The following is a 19162-nucleotide window of genomic DNA, read 5'->3' on the forward strand; positions in this document are numbered from 1 at the left end:
TCCTAATATTTTAATGGGTTCACCCACATTCAGGAAGCAGACTGCTTCTTATTCTAGACATGAATAACTGATGTGCAGCACTATGACATTCTGCACAATATTCTCTCCCGCTGCCCTGACAGCCCATAATAACAGAATAAGAAAAAGGAAATAGTCTTTCACTCTACCTAAGTTAGCATTCTTAAAACTCAAGAGAATCAGACATTGCCTTTCAAGTGGCAATGAATAAGATTAAATACTATTCTACTTCAAAAAAATCTTCCCATTTCAACAACTTTACAGTTGGTGATAATATCTGCATCCATTTATAACTCAAAAAATTTTAAATTTTAGGAAATAAGGAACAAGGGAACTGGAGTGGAGTTGCTTTTATCGACTTAGCATGAAGCATGTTTATGATGAAACACTTCCTTTAGCTTTATTTAATGAAAAATCTAAAGTTTTGTGTTAATTAAGGCAAAGATCAACCCCCCCCCCAAAGGGGAATGGTTTATTTTAAATACTAACTTTTCTAGCTAAAGTCCTCTTAAGGGCAAATGTTATGAACTTTAAATAATTTTACATTAGTCTAAGATTTCTATTCATATTTATTAAATCTTAAAATACATAAATTCACATATTACAAATTCATTATGAAAATCTAAGCTAAATGGCATTTTTTAAAACATAAGAAAATATAATCAACAATGTTGAATATAAACTAGTGCTTAATTCATAGTCAGAGGTACCTTTTAAAGGCTCATGAATGACTACAGTTATGAAAATATTTTTAACTTGGACGTTTAAATGCTGGAAAACTTAAAAACTTTAATTATTTGTGTGCGCGCACATGAATGTGTAAGTCAAAGGACAATCTACAATCTCTCCACCGACTATGTAGTCCTGAAGATACATTAATGTTGGCAGGAAGCACTCTTTCCTACCTTCTGAGGCACCTCGCTATGGGGTGGTAAAACCATGCCAGGTAGCTTGGTAAGGTAGAGCAGGTCTGAGACCTGGAGACTCAGTGGGCACACACCTGAGACTTGGGTCTCTCAACTCTCTGCCAAATCCCTGGCCTGGAACAAGTGCCGCACTCCCACAGGAGGAAACGTGACCCTTGGTGCCATAGGCTCAGAACACTCCACTCTCAAGATGTTCCTAGAGGCCCTGAGGGCTTAGCCAGTAAGTTTCCCAGACATTCTTCCCTGCAGAAGGTATTTAATCTAGGGCTCACCCGAGAAGATGGTATGGTGTGGTATGTATCCATTTTCCATGAACAGTCAATAAACGGTTTATAACCAGGGACTGTCTCTTTCATCAGGACCCGCCATAGGGAGCCATGGAGAAGTCATTCTCCAGCCATAGCTCCTCATTCCCCAGCCTCCAGCTAGAAGCTGTCCTCAGTCTGTGGGCCCATAACTCTCTCTGCTCCCAACTCAGTGCCCCAGAGATGCCTAGATGTGCAGGAGTTTGGGAGCCCCTCATCCACAGCCACGTCATGGGCCTATGGACCCCGGCACTTCATTCCCCAACTTCTCCAGTAGCTACTGGGGCCTGGAAGCCAGGGAACCCTAGCTTCGGCTTTCTCACCCGCGGAGCAGCCCTGGTGCTTCCCTGAAGCCCAGCACCCACCTGGCAGCGGTGTGGGATAAGCGCAGTGTAGTCAAACTTCCCAAGTGCCCAGCCTTTTAAAGAATTTTCTGGTAAAATTAATCCTTTATTTAATATAGTTTTGAATATTTTGGTAGGTACATATTACTATATGGGGACATAACCTATGCCTCCTACACCAATTAATTAATAAAAACTTCCTCCATTACACTCTTATCAATCTTAATTATTTTGTACTCATTTAAGTCAGCACTTGTTTTCGAATGAAGGTCATACAAATTATCAGGACCTCACTATCACATTATATTAATCATATTATTAATATAATTACTATTATATTAATTTAGTATGAATTTTCTACTTTCTTCCCTTAATAAAAAGTATCTCTTTTGTTAGTGCTATCCAACAATAATCTTATTAGCTTAACCTAATAAACACAGTAGACCTTTACTATTTTTAATAATAACTGATCTGGCTAAGAAGGGCTTACTATTTAAAGTATTTTCTTACTCAAATCCACTCTATTCAGACTTTTTTTTAATGAAAAGGGAGTTTTATATAAATCCAAGGTGTTGCATTTAATGCAGAAGCATTAGTAAAGACTGCTGTTAGTGTTAGAAACTAAAATACAGCACTAGCCATCTCCCTTCTTATGACTAATTTGGAAGTTCAAGTCACTGTTAGTTTTATGGGTCAGAAGGAAGAATATCACTTTGTAGAATTCTGGCTGAAAATTCCAAAGAAAATATAATTCCAGTGAGTAGAAGAAAAACTCTGGGTACCTTATTTGGGAGACATTTGTCTTAATTAAGGTTTTGGGTTGTTGTTTTTTCTTTTTTCTTTTTCTTCTCTCTCTATTCATTAAAACACCATAAGCAGAAGCAACATAGAGTAAAACAGTTCCACTTAGGTACAACATCAGAAGAAGTCAGAGGAGAAACTCGAGGCAGGAACCTTGAGGCAGGAACTGAAGCAGAGGCCATAGAGGCTACTCACTGGCCTTGCTCCCCGTGGCCTGCGCGGTCTGCTTTCTTATAGCTCCTAGGTCTACCAGCCCAGGGTCTACACAGTCCACAGTGAGTGGGCCTCTCTTATTTTGATCAACAATCAAAATGTGCCACAAGATCCTCCACAGGACAACCTGGTGGGGACTCAATTGAGGTTATGTCTTCCAAAATGACTCCAGTTCCTGTTAAGCTGACATAAAACTAGGCAGCCCAGATATAACCAGTAAAGACACAGATGTGCTCATATTCCCTGTTGTCATGTGATACTGTCAACAAAAACGTAACTAGATGAAACACCTTGCCTTTAGAAAGCTATGAGTGAAGATAAATGTCTTTGGTTTAAGCAGCCCGCATCAGACTAACTAAATAACGAAAGCAGTGTGTTTTACCACAATTTTCATGTTTTGAGTATGACAGTACTGCCTTTGGAGAGCTATCATATCACCAAGAACCAGCTATGTCTCATAACTGGAACCGTCCTGCAATCCCAGCTCTCAGGAGGCGGAGGCAAGAAAGGCACCTGTTATGTTTGAGGACAGCATGAGTTACACAGTGGGTTCTACTCCAGCCTGGGCTACAATGTAACACCATGTCTCAAATTTCAAGAAAGGAAAAACAAAACTGCAGGGCTTAGTCTTCTTGAGTGGATTAACCTGGGTGCTAACACTCTTCCTCAGAGCTATTTGTCTTCTATCACCTGAGTGCCAAGGTACCTTCAAGAATATATGGGATTGTTCATAGTCTTCATACCTGCTGCTACCTTGATTCTGGGGTTTACTTGATTCTGCCTCCACAACAATGTTACCATCAATACTGGGATGGAATCATGAGTAGGCAAGGCTTAGAGCTTCTTTGGTGTTGGCTTCCTGCACTCCTCATCAGCGCCAGAGGCTTGAAGGCCAGGTTTTCATATTTCAGTATCTTAGACTCCCAAGGCTATGAAAGCTTAAGATTCATGGCTCCAAGGTTTCAAAGCCACAGGCTTAGAGCTCTGGCTGGTCGAGCCTGAGAGAGTTCTAGGCTTTCAAACCACTTCACTTGCACCAGGCAGTGAGTGTTGCAGCTTCCAAGCTTCAGGTGTTGGCCCCCGCAGCTCTTAAGTCTTAGCAGGTCTCCAGGCTTGTCCAACAACCACAGCTTAGTCCCGACTCTTAAAAGTTTTCTTCATTCAATGTATTGTGATCATATATTCCCCTCCCCTAACTCCTTCTCTAGGTCCTCCCCATCTTCCTCCGTACCCAACTTCCTGTTCTTCTCACTTGGTAGAACCAAAACTAAATAAATAAGCAAAGCAAATAATAAGATAAAAGAAACACAAAACAAAACACCCCTCAAACACATACAACAAAAATTAAACTCATTTTGTATTGGTCAGCTATTTGTAAATTAATGAACCTATATTTTCTTAGAGCAGAACAAACTGACACATTAAGATACTGGTTACAGGAGCTTCTCTCTTGTGAAAAGTAGAATCCTAAAGTCTGTAGGATGTTTGAAATTATAGACAGTACCAGACCACGCCCCCCCCCCACACACACACCTATAAGTTCTTCTTCATATATAGCTATCTAGAGCATCACGACTTCTGCACCCTGGGGCCACTGTCAACATAAGGGCCATTTTAACACAGCTGTGAAATACCATTACAGCCATTCTGATATAGTGTAAAAATATATATTAAAATGTGTGTAATTAACATATAATATAGACAATTTTCCTCTAAACATACTTACCTAAGGTGAACTTTAGCTTATAATTAAGAGGTTAGCAATAAACAATAGTAAAACAGAATAGTTAAAGCAAACAGTATGTTTCATAATATCTTGCTGTTCAACACTTTCTTTTTGATTCCTTGGGATGAGCTAAATGACTGCCTACATGGCGGGATAAAGTGAGGCTTAGCACTATCTGCCACAGTACACTGTGATCCATTAGTTTCTGTTCATGTTTCCACCCACAAATGTAATGTCATTTCTATTTCTTATTGCATACTCTTCTCTGGCTTAGTTTAAGGTACAAACAGTGAAACTAGCATAAGTCTTTCCTTCTTCACAGTTTTATAGGTGAAAAAGATTTGTTTTTACCATGGACCTTTGCAACAACGGCACACAATTTTTTCTTTCCACTTAGTGAGAGTCCTTCCCTTTTCATCTAAAGGAGGCTCTCTTTAGCGTACTCAGATGGCAAACATTACCACTTTTGAGTTGGGGTCCATCATTAAATAACATAAGAGCTATTTGAGCACAAGTAATAAGATACTCCCAGGGTCAACCGATCAGACAAGCTGGTCTTCAGAGAGACCGAAAACTGACACAGCTACTAATGGACAAGCAGGCAAGAAGCACATTCCTCACATGTGCCAGGAGGAATGCAGCAGCACCTTGTAACGAATTCTTTACTTACAGAACTTTCACATTTGTGTACCATTACCAACAGCAACTTGGTCTGCTAAGAATGAACACTCTTACACATAACTAAAGATGTCAGTTAACTTCAAACACATAACCGTGGGATACTAGAGCAACATGTAGTCTTTACCGGCTGCAACACAGCACCAGAGCGATCAATATTAAAATAAGATAAAATCTAAAGACACTAAGAATTTTACTATGGCTCACTACAACATTATAAGTCAAATTTTACAAGTACCTCCTGAATCCTTCTGATAGAGGCCAGGACTCTTATCTGTAGAAAGTTTATCTTAGGTATTGTTTTCTTTGACTTTTTGTCTTTAGGACTCTAATTACATGTACCTTTACAGAAACGATACAGATCTTTGATATTAATCACGTCTTCTCTGGTTCATTCTTATCCTTTATTTTCAACGCTTTTGCCCCATATTTTCAGCCACTTTAATTTTCTGTAAATTTCTAAAGTATGTTTCATGTTCTTTTATTTCTTCTGGCCGATCCTAACTTTACATCTTCCTGGTCTTTACACAATTAGGTTTTAAAGTTTCTGACTCAGTTTTTCCTTTTTACGTTTCCAAAACCTTACTTGAGGTGAGCGTATAACTCAGTGGCTAGGTGCTTGCCTAGCGTGTGTGAAGCCATAGGATCAACTCCAAAAGCTTAGTTAATATTAGTAAAAGTTACAGTGGGTTGTTTGTTTTGGGTAACTGCTTCATAAATTGTTTTTATTGGAAAAAAGAATGTTTTCAATAGCTAAGGTATTTGGGTTTTGATTGTTTTCTGCTTTCTTCTTCATAGACCTCAGCAGAAACTTTGATTCAATGAGTAGTTTGATAAAACTGACATACAGTAAGGGGAAAGACTTGAGATGAATACCTAGACTCTTCTTCATAAGCTCTCATGTGTAACCAAAACCAAAAGTGGTGCTTAGTGTATGTGATAGTTACTCTTCACTAATAACCTGACTGAATTTGCAAAAGGAACCTCAGAAGAACACTCTTTGGTGTCTGAGAGGGTGCTTCACCAGACAACAAAACCAGCGTGAGAAGACACATTCTGAATGTGGGTACCATCACCCCTCGGGCTAAGAGGGAGTCAGACAGAACAAAAGTACGGGAAAAGAAAAAGCTAGGGCAGTGTGCTTCCTCTCCTGTCCCCAGCCCTGCCTTGCTGGCCCTCCAGTCCCCGGCCCTCCCGGCTGCTTGGCTTTTCTTGATGTGACCTGCTTTACATCACTGCATTCCTCATCACGAGGGACCGAACCTGCTTCACAAATCAACTTTTCTTCTCGTTTCCGGCTGGTATTATGGTCATGGTAACACAGAACTAATTAGTATAGCATGTCCTATGATTTTGTGCCATTGTTTCTATAGACACTTAACTTCTCCTTCTTGCTTCCTGGTTTTTCACCAGGTATCCAAGAGCTGCAAGTAACTTCTTCCCTCCCCATGGTCGTCCTCTTTGATTGGCACATGAGATCTATGCGCCTTCTTTGCCAGGGAAGGGTGTCACAGGACCTTGCCTGCTTTCTGAGCTAGTCCTGAGCTCCTGAGACTCCTCCCCCACCAACCTTTAACTGGAACCACAAGCAAGCACCACTAAGCCTGTTTCCGATGTACTTTCAATTAGCCAGTCCCCGATCTAGCCTAAGACAGAAAATCTAAAAAATGTCCTACCCAGTTTGGAGTTTCCTTTCTAAAGAAGAAGTGTGTGTGCTCTCACCCTCGGGTGCCTGGTTTCCTGCTCTCTTCTTGTTGTGTAGTTTATATACAGTCTTGGCAAAAAAAATCTCTCTAGAGAATATCTTTAACTGAGTAAGCTACACTTAGATGTTTAGTTCACTTTTCCCCTAATAATGTGAAATCCATCTCCTAGTTTTGATGAAGGCACGGATATGATTAATTGTTTTATCTTATTTCCTAATTGAGCTGCATGGAGTTTATAAAGACTATTATCAGTGGAAGTCTTAAGACTCACTTCATCAGAACTACCAACACCTTTACTTGACTGCTTTAGTTTAGTTGAGATGTTCATATATTAATTACCTGGTTTTTTGTTCTTTCCTGCATTTATGTATGTGCATGTGTGCAGCCCTGGTGCCTACAGAGGTCAGAAGAATGTACTGGTTCACATGAAACTGTAGTTTGGGGTGGTTATGAGGCCCATGTGAATGCTGGGAACTGAATATGGGTCCTCTTCAGGAACAAGTGCTTTAGCTTGCAGAGTCATCTCTTTAATTACCCATCTTTCATGGGTTCTCTTTTTAAAATGTGGATTGGGGTCAGAGTCCCTGCAAGTAAGTAGACTTGTAGACAATTGTGAGCGGCCATGTGGTTACTGGGAACTGAACTCAGGACCTCCAGAAGAGCAGCGACTGCTCTAAACTGCTGAGCCATTTCTACAGCTCCTCACATATTACTAAATGCTCTGTTTCTTTGGTTAAAAAAAACAAAACAAAACAAAACTGTAGTATATTGTTAGTATTAGTCATAAACATACAAGGAGCTAATGAAACAACAACTAAGAAATGTAATATAAATAAAAGCAAACAACTGAATTTAGCCTGCACAGAAAATGGTTTTTATTTCTGTATTTGATATTGGGATTTTAAAAAAATGAGTGAAATCTATTCTAGACAACGCTGTGAAAAAGTAAAACAACACTTTTTGTTGATTTCTCCAAATAGCAAGTCTACATCCATTAAGAGTAAATTTAGTGGGGCTTTTGCTATTCATCTGGTGTTTCAGTCCCTTACACAGAAGCTAGTTTTCCTACTACTAAAGGCATACCACAGGCTAAAACCAAGAAGATACAAAGGGCGTACATTTAGATAAGTTACATGAACAATGTGCACAAAAGCATGTGCTTAGAATTACAGCCTGGGAGGAAGTAAAAAAAAATCAGTAGAAGGAGCTACAGGACAAGTGCTACCAAATAACCCGAGACTTTTCCAAGTCAGTGAGATTAGCAACACAGCCACACACTGTTGACTCACAAAGACTAATCTGTTCTGTCTAGCAAAGGTACAAATTAGGCAAACAACCGTGTGATTTTATTATGGACAATTTATCATCAGGCAAGTAACTGAGATATTTAAACACACACACACACACACACACACACACACACACACACACACACACACACCAAAAAATGAAGCAGATGACAATCTAACAGCCCAGGGTAAGGGTTCAAGTTATGATTAGCCCGAGATTGTTTCACAGATGACCATTTCTCCCCCATCTCCCAAACCCAGCAGAGAAGTACCAGTCTTGTGCTTTAAAATGAAATAAAATTAACAGGACTTTAAAAAATATGAATAAAATACTAATTTTTCTCATCTCTGCATCTTTAAACTAGTGGTTTCTCTTGCAAGGTGCCTAAGACTCAGAAATGCACAGGTTATTCATCGTTTTAAATCCTCAGAGGAGAATGAAACAGTGTAACCACACTAGAACTCAGCAAACATTTGCTGAAAGTCCTGTAGCTGAAAGCAGAATCAAACTAAACCAGAACAAACAGCCTGATTTCTTGGCTGGTGGCCTTCCTATATTTACTAAAAATATTGAAAAAGTGAGAAGCATTTATATGAGTGAATGCTATTAATTTAGATCAGAGATTTATACAAAATACTGGCTTAAGCAAAATGATATTCTAGTGAGCATTCAAATCTTCTAATTACCTTTAAAGTTTGACATAGGTACTAAACCAATGATGGGCGGGGCAAACAAAGAAGATATCCACATTAAACCATATATCAAGGTAAAAAAGAATTCGGATTCTAGCAACACGAAATAGCCAGTACAGAAGAAGTCCACGCAGAGCCTGTGAGCTACAATGAAGACTAGCCTGGTAAGATGAGATACACCCAGGGTGGGAGAAATGGCACAAGTTATCAGGGGTTAGCAGGTGCTTTCTGCTTAGCTTTATTCCCTGCTACATAGAAGAAAACATGTCTGGGACTGCTCGCTGACCTAGAACCTAATACTGTGGGTCCCCTAGGCCCCAGGGGTGAACCTACAATTACTCTACTATACTGACACAGTGCCAAGCTCTCAGTCCTCACACTAAGGCAGTTTCTCTGTGCATCCAACAGTGCTGAATGCACAGACTGGTAACTGGCCGAAGTATGGAAACCGGGTGACTGAGGGACAATGGGACCCGTGTATCAATCGCTTCCCCTCACCATGGCTCAGGGAACACGGGAAGACAGGACAGAAATGTTTAACTGTCAAAGGTTGGGAAGGACAGAACAGGACTGAGGTACTCACGACCTCATGACACTGTGGTTACCTGAACAAGACCTGCTCAAGGTCTTTCCAACCAACGTCCCAGACTGGAGGAAGAAGGGCTCAGAAGCTCCAACCCCTGGTTGAGAAGCTATTGGTAGTTCATGGTCACTAGGGAAGGGAGAGCCAGCACTCTTTATGAGTATACATTCTAGTAGGTGGCTCATACTCCAGGAGACAGCCCTCCACCATATGTACATGGACACTGCAAAGTTGACTCAATCATTAGACTAAACAAAGATATGAAGTTGGGGGAGGCTGTGTCCTGTAGAAGTTAGGGGGAGGAACAGAAGTGAAAATGACCAAAATACACTGTATGCATGTACAAAATTCTCAAAAGAATTAGTTAAAAGGGAGCATAGCGTGGTGTATAGAATTTAGAAGGCAGAGGTAGGCAGATATCTAAGTTCCAGGACTGCTAAGACTATCAGAGTGGCCCCCGTCTCAATACAGAAAGAATGAAAGGAAAGAGGGTAAGATGACGGTAATGGTGTCGAACGGATCATAAGGAATCATATTATTTATTTACCTAAAATTACATATAGTACATTTAAGTATATATGATTTAAATGAAATTTTTCCCAGCTGGTGTGGCAATACTTATTCCCTACCCCTAACCCATAGACTATTTGATGAAACCCCCAGGACCAGACATAAGAGGTGCCCTAGGAGCTGTTTGTCAAAGGAGTCCAAGAGACTCCCTAAACATTACAGGGTGTTGCCCTTCTGCCTACTAGAAAATGAAGGTTAGTTCTTATTGCTGAAGATACCATGTGTTTTGGACACAGAACCCAGAGGATCTGAGCCTTATCTGATCTGGAGCCTTTACCCTGAGAACTAACTTTCATGGTGCCAGAAATTGCACGCAGGCTTCCAAGGGGAGGAATGCCACCAATGGTCCTACGGAGCTGTGATGCCTATGAACTATGACAATGGCCGACATAGCATTATGACACTTAAAGGTGTAATAGTGACACTCCATCACTCAGTGACCAACTGCTCTCGAACTGGACTTAGAAGGCCTTCTCAACAATTGGGAAATCACACCTTATACTGGAAACCTGTTAGAAATTGGTTCTAATGCTTTGTCTTAACTCGGACCCCACAAACTGAAAATCTGCACGTCCAAATGCTGAAGGTCCCTGTCCCCAATTGGCTTTTAGTTGACCAATAAAGAGCCAATGACCAGTGGCTGGGCAGGATGAAAGGGGAAGGACTTTTAGGTTGCTGGTGGAGAGAACACAGGGAAGAAAAAGAAAGGGCTGCCAGGAAAAGGGAGAGGATGGACAATGCTGGGAAGGAAGAGGAGTAACCTTGGAAATGTAGGTATAGGGAAAAAAAGCAGCCCAGGAGCCAGGGAAGCAAAAATAAAATATAAATTTTAAAAGATATTAGCCCAGGAATACCGGAGGGAAGTGTATGCTGGCTGCGGGCAGTTTCAGAAGCCCCAGCCTCTGAACTAGTCAAGGCACATCAAAATTAAGCTGGCGTATATGTGTCTTTCATTCACGAATCCAGAGAACTCTGGGGCAGGCGTCCACGTGTGACTCTGCAGGAGCCAAAGCTGCAAATTCACTGCTACAGAAACCTAACCAACACCTCGGGGTTGGGGAAGTCATGGATCTGGAAGAACCACCAAACACCACTTTCCTAAACTAACATAATTCCTAAATGCCCTCTAAACATTTGTTCTTATACCCACAGCTCAGTGAAGCTTTCATGCCCCAGAAAAAGAAACTTCTGTTTGCAATAGATGGACACCATCATAGAAAACCATAACCAATAAAGATGTAAAAAAACACATGATGGTGTGATGCCCAGGCACAACTCCTGCAACCTAATACTCAGGGAACACCGTGGAAGAGGGAACAGAAAGACATAAGAGCCATAGAAGCAGGAGTTTGCTGAGACCGTGTTTCCTAGAAATGTCACTGATGCTACACCCATGATGCCTCAGCAACATGGTTGTTGAAACAAGACCTGAACAAGACAACACCAACAGACATGCTAACATGGAAAAGGAAAACCTCACAAAGCCCTAAACCTAGACATAGAACTAGAAGCAACTAAGGAATGTTAAAGACGGGAGAAATAGTCACCTCCGTGTGGAGCTCCCCATATTATTAACCAACACCAAAGGATCAGCCCTAAAATCATATGCAGTCAAGTAACATGCAGACATGTTTCATCTATATATTTAGGAGTGAATGTGAGAGAGCAGAAGGGGAAAGGAAAAAGTTGGAGAAAGAAAAGGAGAAAATGATGCAATTATATTTTAATTAAAAAGCACAATTTGAAAATATTTTTAAAATTATAACCGCAGATACTAATCATTTGAAAAAAGGTGCAATTTATATTTTAATTAAAAAACAATTTGAAAATATTTAAAAATTCTAACTACAGATATTAATCATTTATAATATGTAGTTCAAATATTTCAAAGTCACAGTGTAGATACTTCAGAATTACTTTTTTCAATAACATGTTTTCCAATGACAGATGTAACGTTTAAGTCAAATACTGACCATCTGTAAGAACTGCTTCCAGTATCAATTTTTTTTCAGTAGTGTTAGAAATGAAAACATTTATAAGCTTTATCTTTGGCTGTAAATGAAACACTTTTTTATTATCTTCCTGGGAAGCCTTTAGTTCCTATTTTGTTGGCTTTGTTAAACACTTTATAGGTAAATAAATGACCTTAAGAGTCTGCATTACACATTCTAACCAACTATTTTCAATAGGTACGTCCAAACAAGGCAGCATACAGGTTTTTAATTTAATCCTACAGCCATACACGGCAATATTTCTTGAACCTTTAACTTTTAGGTGCCAGTGACAAGCCCAGCACCCAAGGCAGACTGAGGCAGGCAGTGACAGGCGGTGCTGGTGACTGTAGGGGCAGAAGTTGCTTACTGTCAATTTTTCTCCTCCTTTAACTCTTGCTATTCTAAGGCCAAAAGCTACTGGCTTCTGGTAATTCACTCCTCCTGACAGCATCAGGGGATTAAGAAAAAAAGGTTTAGTTGCTTGGCTCTGTTTTCTCTGGCTCAAGGGTCCCTTCTCTGGCCAGAGCAGAGACCCAAAGTTTGTTAACTTTTTTTTTTTTTTTTTTTTTTTTTTTTTTGTGAACCAGAGAGAAAAGGAAAAGGGAAAAGAAAAGAGTCAGGCATGCAAAACAACAAAAACAAAAACAAAATGAAACCAATCACTCACTCCCTGTGGATGAAGCAGAGAAAAGAAGCTCCAATAAACCTTTATTTCTGTTTTCAATATCTATACTTTCTCTAAAAATTACCTCTCACAACTATCAGGTAGAACCATCAGAACAGGATAATTGATTACATGATTTTCTACACATTCATACATCCCATGAGTTCATAGTAAAGTAAGGTAATAGTACATGTCATAATGTTTAAGAAATTACAACAGCAATACTTACATGTCTTTCTATTAACATGGTATCTGAGTAAGCATTCATTATCTAGCTTCTGGATCCATAAGTTCATTATAGGCTTAAAGCAATAATTTTTAATGGTACAAGTTAGCACGGTTTTATCAAGAGAAAATCATCTGCCTTGTGTCTTACTAGTTTTGAAGTTCTGTGCAGATTAAACTAGTCCATCATTTATTTTCTGTCCTTGTACCTACAATGCATTGTCTGTTCCCAGTTTATGAATGTTAGCTATCAGATAATGACCTCCTCATTCTTAAAGGAATGTTTTCCCTGACAGGAAATTTGTTCTAAGCCTACTTTCTTATCCTAGAATAGTTAGCCTGTGACTCCTGATGACAGAGCTCCACTTGCAGCTTTTACTCTATGAGGGGCTTGATACTGTATCAATTTAGTGATTCTATAAAATCATTATCAGGGTAATGAAATCAATTCATCTACGCATTACTATATCAAAGTACATCTCCGTATTGATCTGCAGGAAATCTGCCCAACAGGCTATGCAATAGTGACAGGAGAGGCGTATCAGCCGTGAGAAGCAATCCTGGGATGAAGTCTCTGAGGACCCTGCACCTCAGAGCTCACCCGTCACGCCCATGTCAAAAGGTAGACCATCTCCAAAAACTCGCCAGCTTGCCTTGGCCTTTCCTAGATGACTTCTGACAAACAAGGGCTTTAACCTTTGCTCCCCCTAGCCATTTCCTCAACTCTGGCCTTTCATGCTTCCCAGAGGAAGACTCACACTTTCCACATGTTACCAAGGAAAATATCTTTATAGCGTTCAGTTTCTAAAGCTAACGGTTTCCTTTAGCCCCCTCCCCCCAAAAAAGTAAAGAAAAAGAAGACAAATGAACTGGCAGTGGGAAACAAGGGAAGGTTGTGACAGTACAACTCTTCAGCAACAACAAAAAAGACTGACCCTCAGTCTTCTGAGAAGTATGCTAGTATGTAAAGCCACCTACATAAGCACTTGTAAATCAGGTCACAGTGTTCTTCCTAGTTACTAGACCAGCGCTATTCAAAAGAGTGCCGTATGGTTATGGCAATCACACACCATGAACTTCCTAGTCCTCAGCTGGCAGGCTACTGAAAACCAAGCAGGGAGCTCATCTGAAGTTCTACTTACTTGCACTAAGCATGGACAGCCATGCTGCTACAGTGGCCACACAGAAGCAGACATTGCCTTTCTCTTTATCTTTACCATCTTGAGCACTGCACAAGTATTCTCATCCAGTGACCTCTATATTAAATAGACAGTTACAATAGCAAAAGGAACGGTCACTGAAACTCCGCTTTAAAGGCTCATCTACGGCATGAATCTGAAATGCCTGACAGCTTCCTGTGTGGACTCGAGCTGGCAATGCTAGGGGGAGATGGTGGAAACTTCCAGAGTCAGTACCAGCTTGAGGAGGTCAATTATGAAGGGTTTTCCTGTAAAGGCTCCCAGTGCCTTCCTTTCTGTACTTTGTGGTTGCTACTCATCACACAACTCTGCCAAGATGGACTGACACAGGGAACCAAGTCAAGTCTTTCCTCCTCTAAGCTGTTCTTGTCACAGTGACAAGTGAATACAGGACAGCTTCAGAATGTGCTCTTTTTGAGGAGGTAGGAGCATGGCTGTAATCGATTAATTTACATTTTCTAGGCAGTTTAATAAAAACTAAAGTAAAAAAATCACCTCTAACTGCTTGAAATTGAAACTGTAACAATATATTCTTTTCTGTAGCAAAGGCTACATCCGTAGTCCATGAGAGTGCTAGCATAACCAAATACAAATACAGAATTATGGAAACAACTAAAGATAATTTCATACATTTACATTAAATCCACTCACTATAATAATACAGAAATTAGTGAGTAGAAATCTGTTATAGCAAATGTAATAGTGTAGTGTGATACAATATATGATTTCTCTCTGGAATTATTTACTAGTCACTAAACATCAAGGTTGGCCCTAGGCTTTGAGAAATGTTTGTATGACTGCTGACAGTTCTTTCCACTTTGATCTATTATATAAGTTTGTAATCTTAAAATTATTCTGAAAGCTAAAAGAGAAGTGCTAAGGAAAACACTGTTCAGTATTTCAAGCCCCCTTTAGTTTCTCCTGTCTCCTCCTTACACATAAACAGTTTAGTCTCTTGGTTTTTGCTTTGTAATAGAAGGACAGATGCAGGTGTTGTAAGGAAGAGGCTATAATGGGTCCTCTCTGGGGTTGGTGTAAATGCCATCACCACCAACGAACTTCTCTCTTCTTTGCCCATCACTTGGGCTTTGAGCACTTTCAGGTGGAGGGTGGGCAGGCGGGCAGAACACTGCAAACAATTTCAGCATTCAAGAAAGAGATTCAAAAGAATACAAACTATGTGAATACAAGTTATGTGCCTGGCTATATACCAATTTCTAAACAATGCGGACTTGATCGTTCTTGGTCAGGAATTTGAATAAACAATGAAACTTACTGTTTTGAGCCAAGGCTTGAAGCAGGCAATCCAAGCATCCTTCCAAACCACCCTCTGTCTTGTCAGCAGCTGTTATCTTCAGCTTCTTTAACGTGTCGCTGAGATTATCTGTTTACAGAGAGAGAAAATCAGAACCCCAGAGATTCTAACCATGGTAGAACTAGTGTGCAAAGCTCCCCCGGGGCAGAACTGGCCTCCAAGTACACTCCAAGCGGCCATGGACGCAGCATGGATGAGCTGCTGCAGAACTTTGAAATAAAACTGTCCATCTCAGTCAAATACGAACTAGTATCTCCGTATGTGTCACGAATATTGCAGATTATCAATGACTCCTTTTCAATATTCTTATGCCTCACTCAAGAAACCAAATACACATGAGAAAATTAGTCATAAAAGTAGTTTGACAAATTATGTTTGCTTTCCCGTTTTCCTTCTGTTCTTTTATTTTACATTTACTTATTAAGTGTGTGTGTGTGTGTCTGTGTGTCTGTGTGTGTACACACACAAGTAAACTCATGCCAGAGACATGTGTGGCCTTGAAGAGGTAATTTTTCTCCTTCTACCCTACAGGTCTCTCAGTGACTAAACTCAGGTTGTCAGGTTCAAAGACAAGCACCAGCAACCTGATAGCTCTGCACCTTGTAAAGACAGAAAACTAAAGTGAAGAGTTAGAAAAGTTTGAACAATTTCAAATGATGTTAAATGTGATATGAAACCTATCTCATCATTACCATTTGAAAAAAAAAATCTGCTTCATAGAGTATTGTTTTAAGAAGCAAAGCATTCTAAGTTCCAATGCCATGTTCTGCTCCTGAATTATAAGTTGATTTTCCTAGATCACGGAATCTCAGAATTTGAAATTGTATCAGAACTTACCATACAACTTTTGTTTACAGTATTTTTATTTACAAAAAGAAGAACTAAAATTCTTAAGGTTTTGTTTTATAACTAACCTAAACATGCACTTTAAATGAAAATACCATAGTATAAAACCCAGATCTAGGAAGGGTAGCACTGTCTTCATGGGTTCAATGAGTGACTCACAGAGGATGGCAGAATCATCGTCCCCTACATCCAGTCTTTTACAGTGTGTTGCTTTGACTGAGTAGCTGCAGAAAAGACCGTGTCTTGTACGTACAGCTGAAGAGCTAGTATCCCATGCCCCTTTCAGACACCATGGATTTGCTGTGACATTGTAGTCAAGCTGCATTCCTTCAACAGCTGCCGTGTGAAATTAGAACCCAGACCCTTGGTCATGTCACACTATCGAGCGAAGGGCTGCTGGTCGCTTGCACATCACATCTTTCTTATACACAAGCTGTTTATATTCCTGCATTAGTCATTTAAAAGCATTAGTCACTGAGTTATGCTTCTCTCCAAGTGCTTGCAGTCTTAACTATTTTGAATTATTAAATTTATCTTATAATCTTATTGTTAAGCAAGTATATTAGACATTGGGAAGCTATCAATGTATCAAATGTGATTTAAGCTTCCCAAAAGTTTAATCTTATTTTATCAGCAACAAATATATTGACACACTATCAGTGAGAAAGAAGACACATTAAAGACACTCAGCTCCTTCTAGTTTAAAGAAGGACACAGGGTCCCCACAGAGCAACAGGGAATTCCAACATCTTATGGCCACACTCTTCCTGCACAGCCACCACGTTTTACAACAAATGGGCCTCAGGTGCAGCTCATTTCCTCTTGTAGAGCTTCTAAAATGTACCCTGCTTTTTAAAAAAAAAAAAAAAAACGCTTCCTGCCAGCCCCCTAGGGCAATGCATCAAGGGTTACGAGCACTGGCTGCTCTCACAGGGGACCCTGGTTTGGTTCTCAGCACCCACAAATGCCTGTAACTCCAGCCCCAGGGCATCTGAATCCCTCTTCCAGCCTCCAAAGGCTCCAGGAATAAATATGAGGCACAGACATACTTGAGGACAAAACAAGCATACGCATAAAATAATGAAAACCTACTCTATCATGGACGTTCTTAAAGCTTTTCTAAGGCTTATAAACCCCATAGGTAAAGAGTGTAATGCTCACACAGTATGGCTCATGTACACTGAAGCACCAGCAGTGTCTCTGTAACTCAGAAATGCCCCTGCAGTCTCTCACCATTCAGCTCAGGCTCTAACCCAACAGCATACACTTCCAAGTTCTGTGCACGGCAAGTTTATGGTAACTCTAGAAATAATGGAATCCCTGTTTTAAAGAGAAGGGTGATGTATTCTATGGGAAAGATTAATTTAATTTATATCAATACGCTAAAGAAAACTTAGCAAGCTCTAGTTCGGTTCTGGTCTACATGGAGAGTTCCAGGACAGTCTGGATTACATAAAGCGGCCCTATAGCAATGTAAAAACATTTTAGGAAGAACTCACTATACTCTTCATCCAGAGCACTGGTTCTCAACCTAGGGTTCTGACCCCAGTGCTGTATCAGATATCCCGCATATCAAATATTTACATCACAACTCATAACAGTAGCAAAACTACAGTTATGAAGTAGCAACAACACAATTTTATGGTTGGGGGTCACCACGTGAGAAACTGTATTAAAGGGCCACGGTACTGGCAAGGTTGGGAGCCGCTGTTCCAGAGGTAGCTGAGGCTAAGCTATATTTCAGCACTTTAAATAAGGGCAATACTTAAAGAAATCTTATTGTGAATCCATTTATAAAACAGTGTTAAAAATGCTTCGCATCATGATCTAAGTAGTGATTACATGAACACATTTGTCAAAACTCAACTAACAGTAATTTAAAAACTGTACATCCAAGTCCATGTGACTTCGACCTCAGTTTTACAAGCACATATTGGAAAAGAGAATGATTAGGCCAACAACTTTTCTCCTACTGGCCTCGAGCTTGCTAAAGGAGCACTATCCATCACGGTGACACCTCGTCTTTGCCTCCTCACTTGGCGGCTACCTTCATCCCCTCCGCTCCCTGGACAGGAATAACTGATGAGGTTAATATACTGAGGAGAGCCAGGAACAGGGCTATGCACTGTAGGCAGAGCTAACTGGGAGGCTAGGATGAGAGGAACACGTGGGCCTTGGAGCGCAAGACACCAGCCCTAACAACACAGTAAGTCCAGTTCAACAGCTGCTTATCCAGCTAGGAGAGGACACGTGCACCTCAGCCTCTTTGTGATCTTTTGGTGTGTTTGTTCTTCTATTTTTTTCAAGGCAGGACTGCTCTGTGTAACAGCCCAGGTTGCCATGGAACTCTGTAGACCAGGCTGGCCATGAACTTAGAGAAACGTCTGCCTCTGTCCTCCTGTGTGCTGGGATTAAAGGTGAGTCTACCACCACCCAGCTTATTTCTCAGGCTAAGAAACCTCAGGTGTGCATCCTTATCATACACATTATTGTTGGTGTAAATCCCTGTTTCACATTTGATAATTTACATGATGAAACTGTTCAGCAAAATGCTCCCAACCTCCTTCTATATAATAAGGTACTTATAATAAGGAAATGGATAATGCCCTTCACTAAAAAGAAATAGTCTTTAAAGTTTTTGTTCTGTAGAAATCAAACCCAGGCTCTTGTATAAAAGTGTTCTAACACCGAGTTATACCCCAGCTTGAAAAAGTATTAATAGCAAAATATTTCCCCGAAAAAATATCTCTTTCATATAAGACAGAGTATGACTGACTTATCCAATGAAAAGAAAACATATACTTGATTGTTAAAATAATAATCCTGGCCAAAATTTTATAGCTTCAGAATGGCCATTCTAATGATACAGACATTCACTGAGATACACAGTTTGGGACCTGGCAAAATTTTGAGTAGCTTCCTTTAAAAAGCCGTAAGATACTTAAGAATAAGATGCTTCCTCACCAAAGGAAGTCATGACAGGAACTCAAATAGTGCAGGAACCTGGAGGCAGGAGCTGATGCAAAGGCCATGGAGGGGTGCTGCTTACTGGCTTGCTCCTCGTGGC

The 19162-nt window shown here is 40.2% G+C and overlaps 1 protein-coding gene across 5 annotated transcripts in view; it reads right to left on the reverse strand.

The window, feature by feature from the left end:
* Nucleotides 1-19162, reverse strand: part of RAP1GDS1 (Rap1 GTPase-GDP dissociation stimulator 1) — a 123108-nt gene that overhangs the window by 86491 nt on the left and 17455 nt on the right. For all 5 annotated transcript variants that reach the window (XR_013975014.1, XM_080915934.1, XM_080915933.1 and 2 more), the window contains exon 2: nt 15211-15318. Coding sequence is in view for 4 of the 5 variants with exons in the window: in XM_080915934.1 (XP_080772060.1) it covers nt 15211-15318 (108 nt within the window). In the remaining variant the exon portion in view is untranslated. The remainder of the gene's footprint in view (nt 1-15210; nt 15319-19162) is intronic.

The sequence above is a fragment of the Micromys minutus genome (genome assembly GCF_963924665.1).
Source record: "Micromys minutus genome assembly, chromosome: 4".
Taxonomy (NCBI): Eukaryota; Metazoa; Chordata; class Mammalia; order Rodentia; family Muridae; genus Micromys; species Micromys minutus.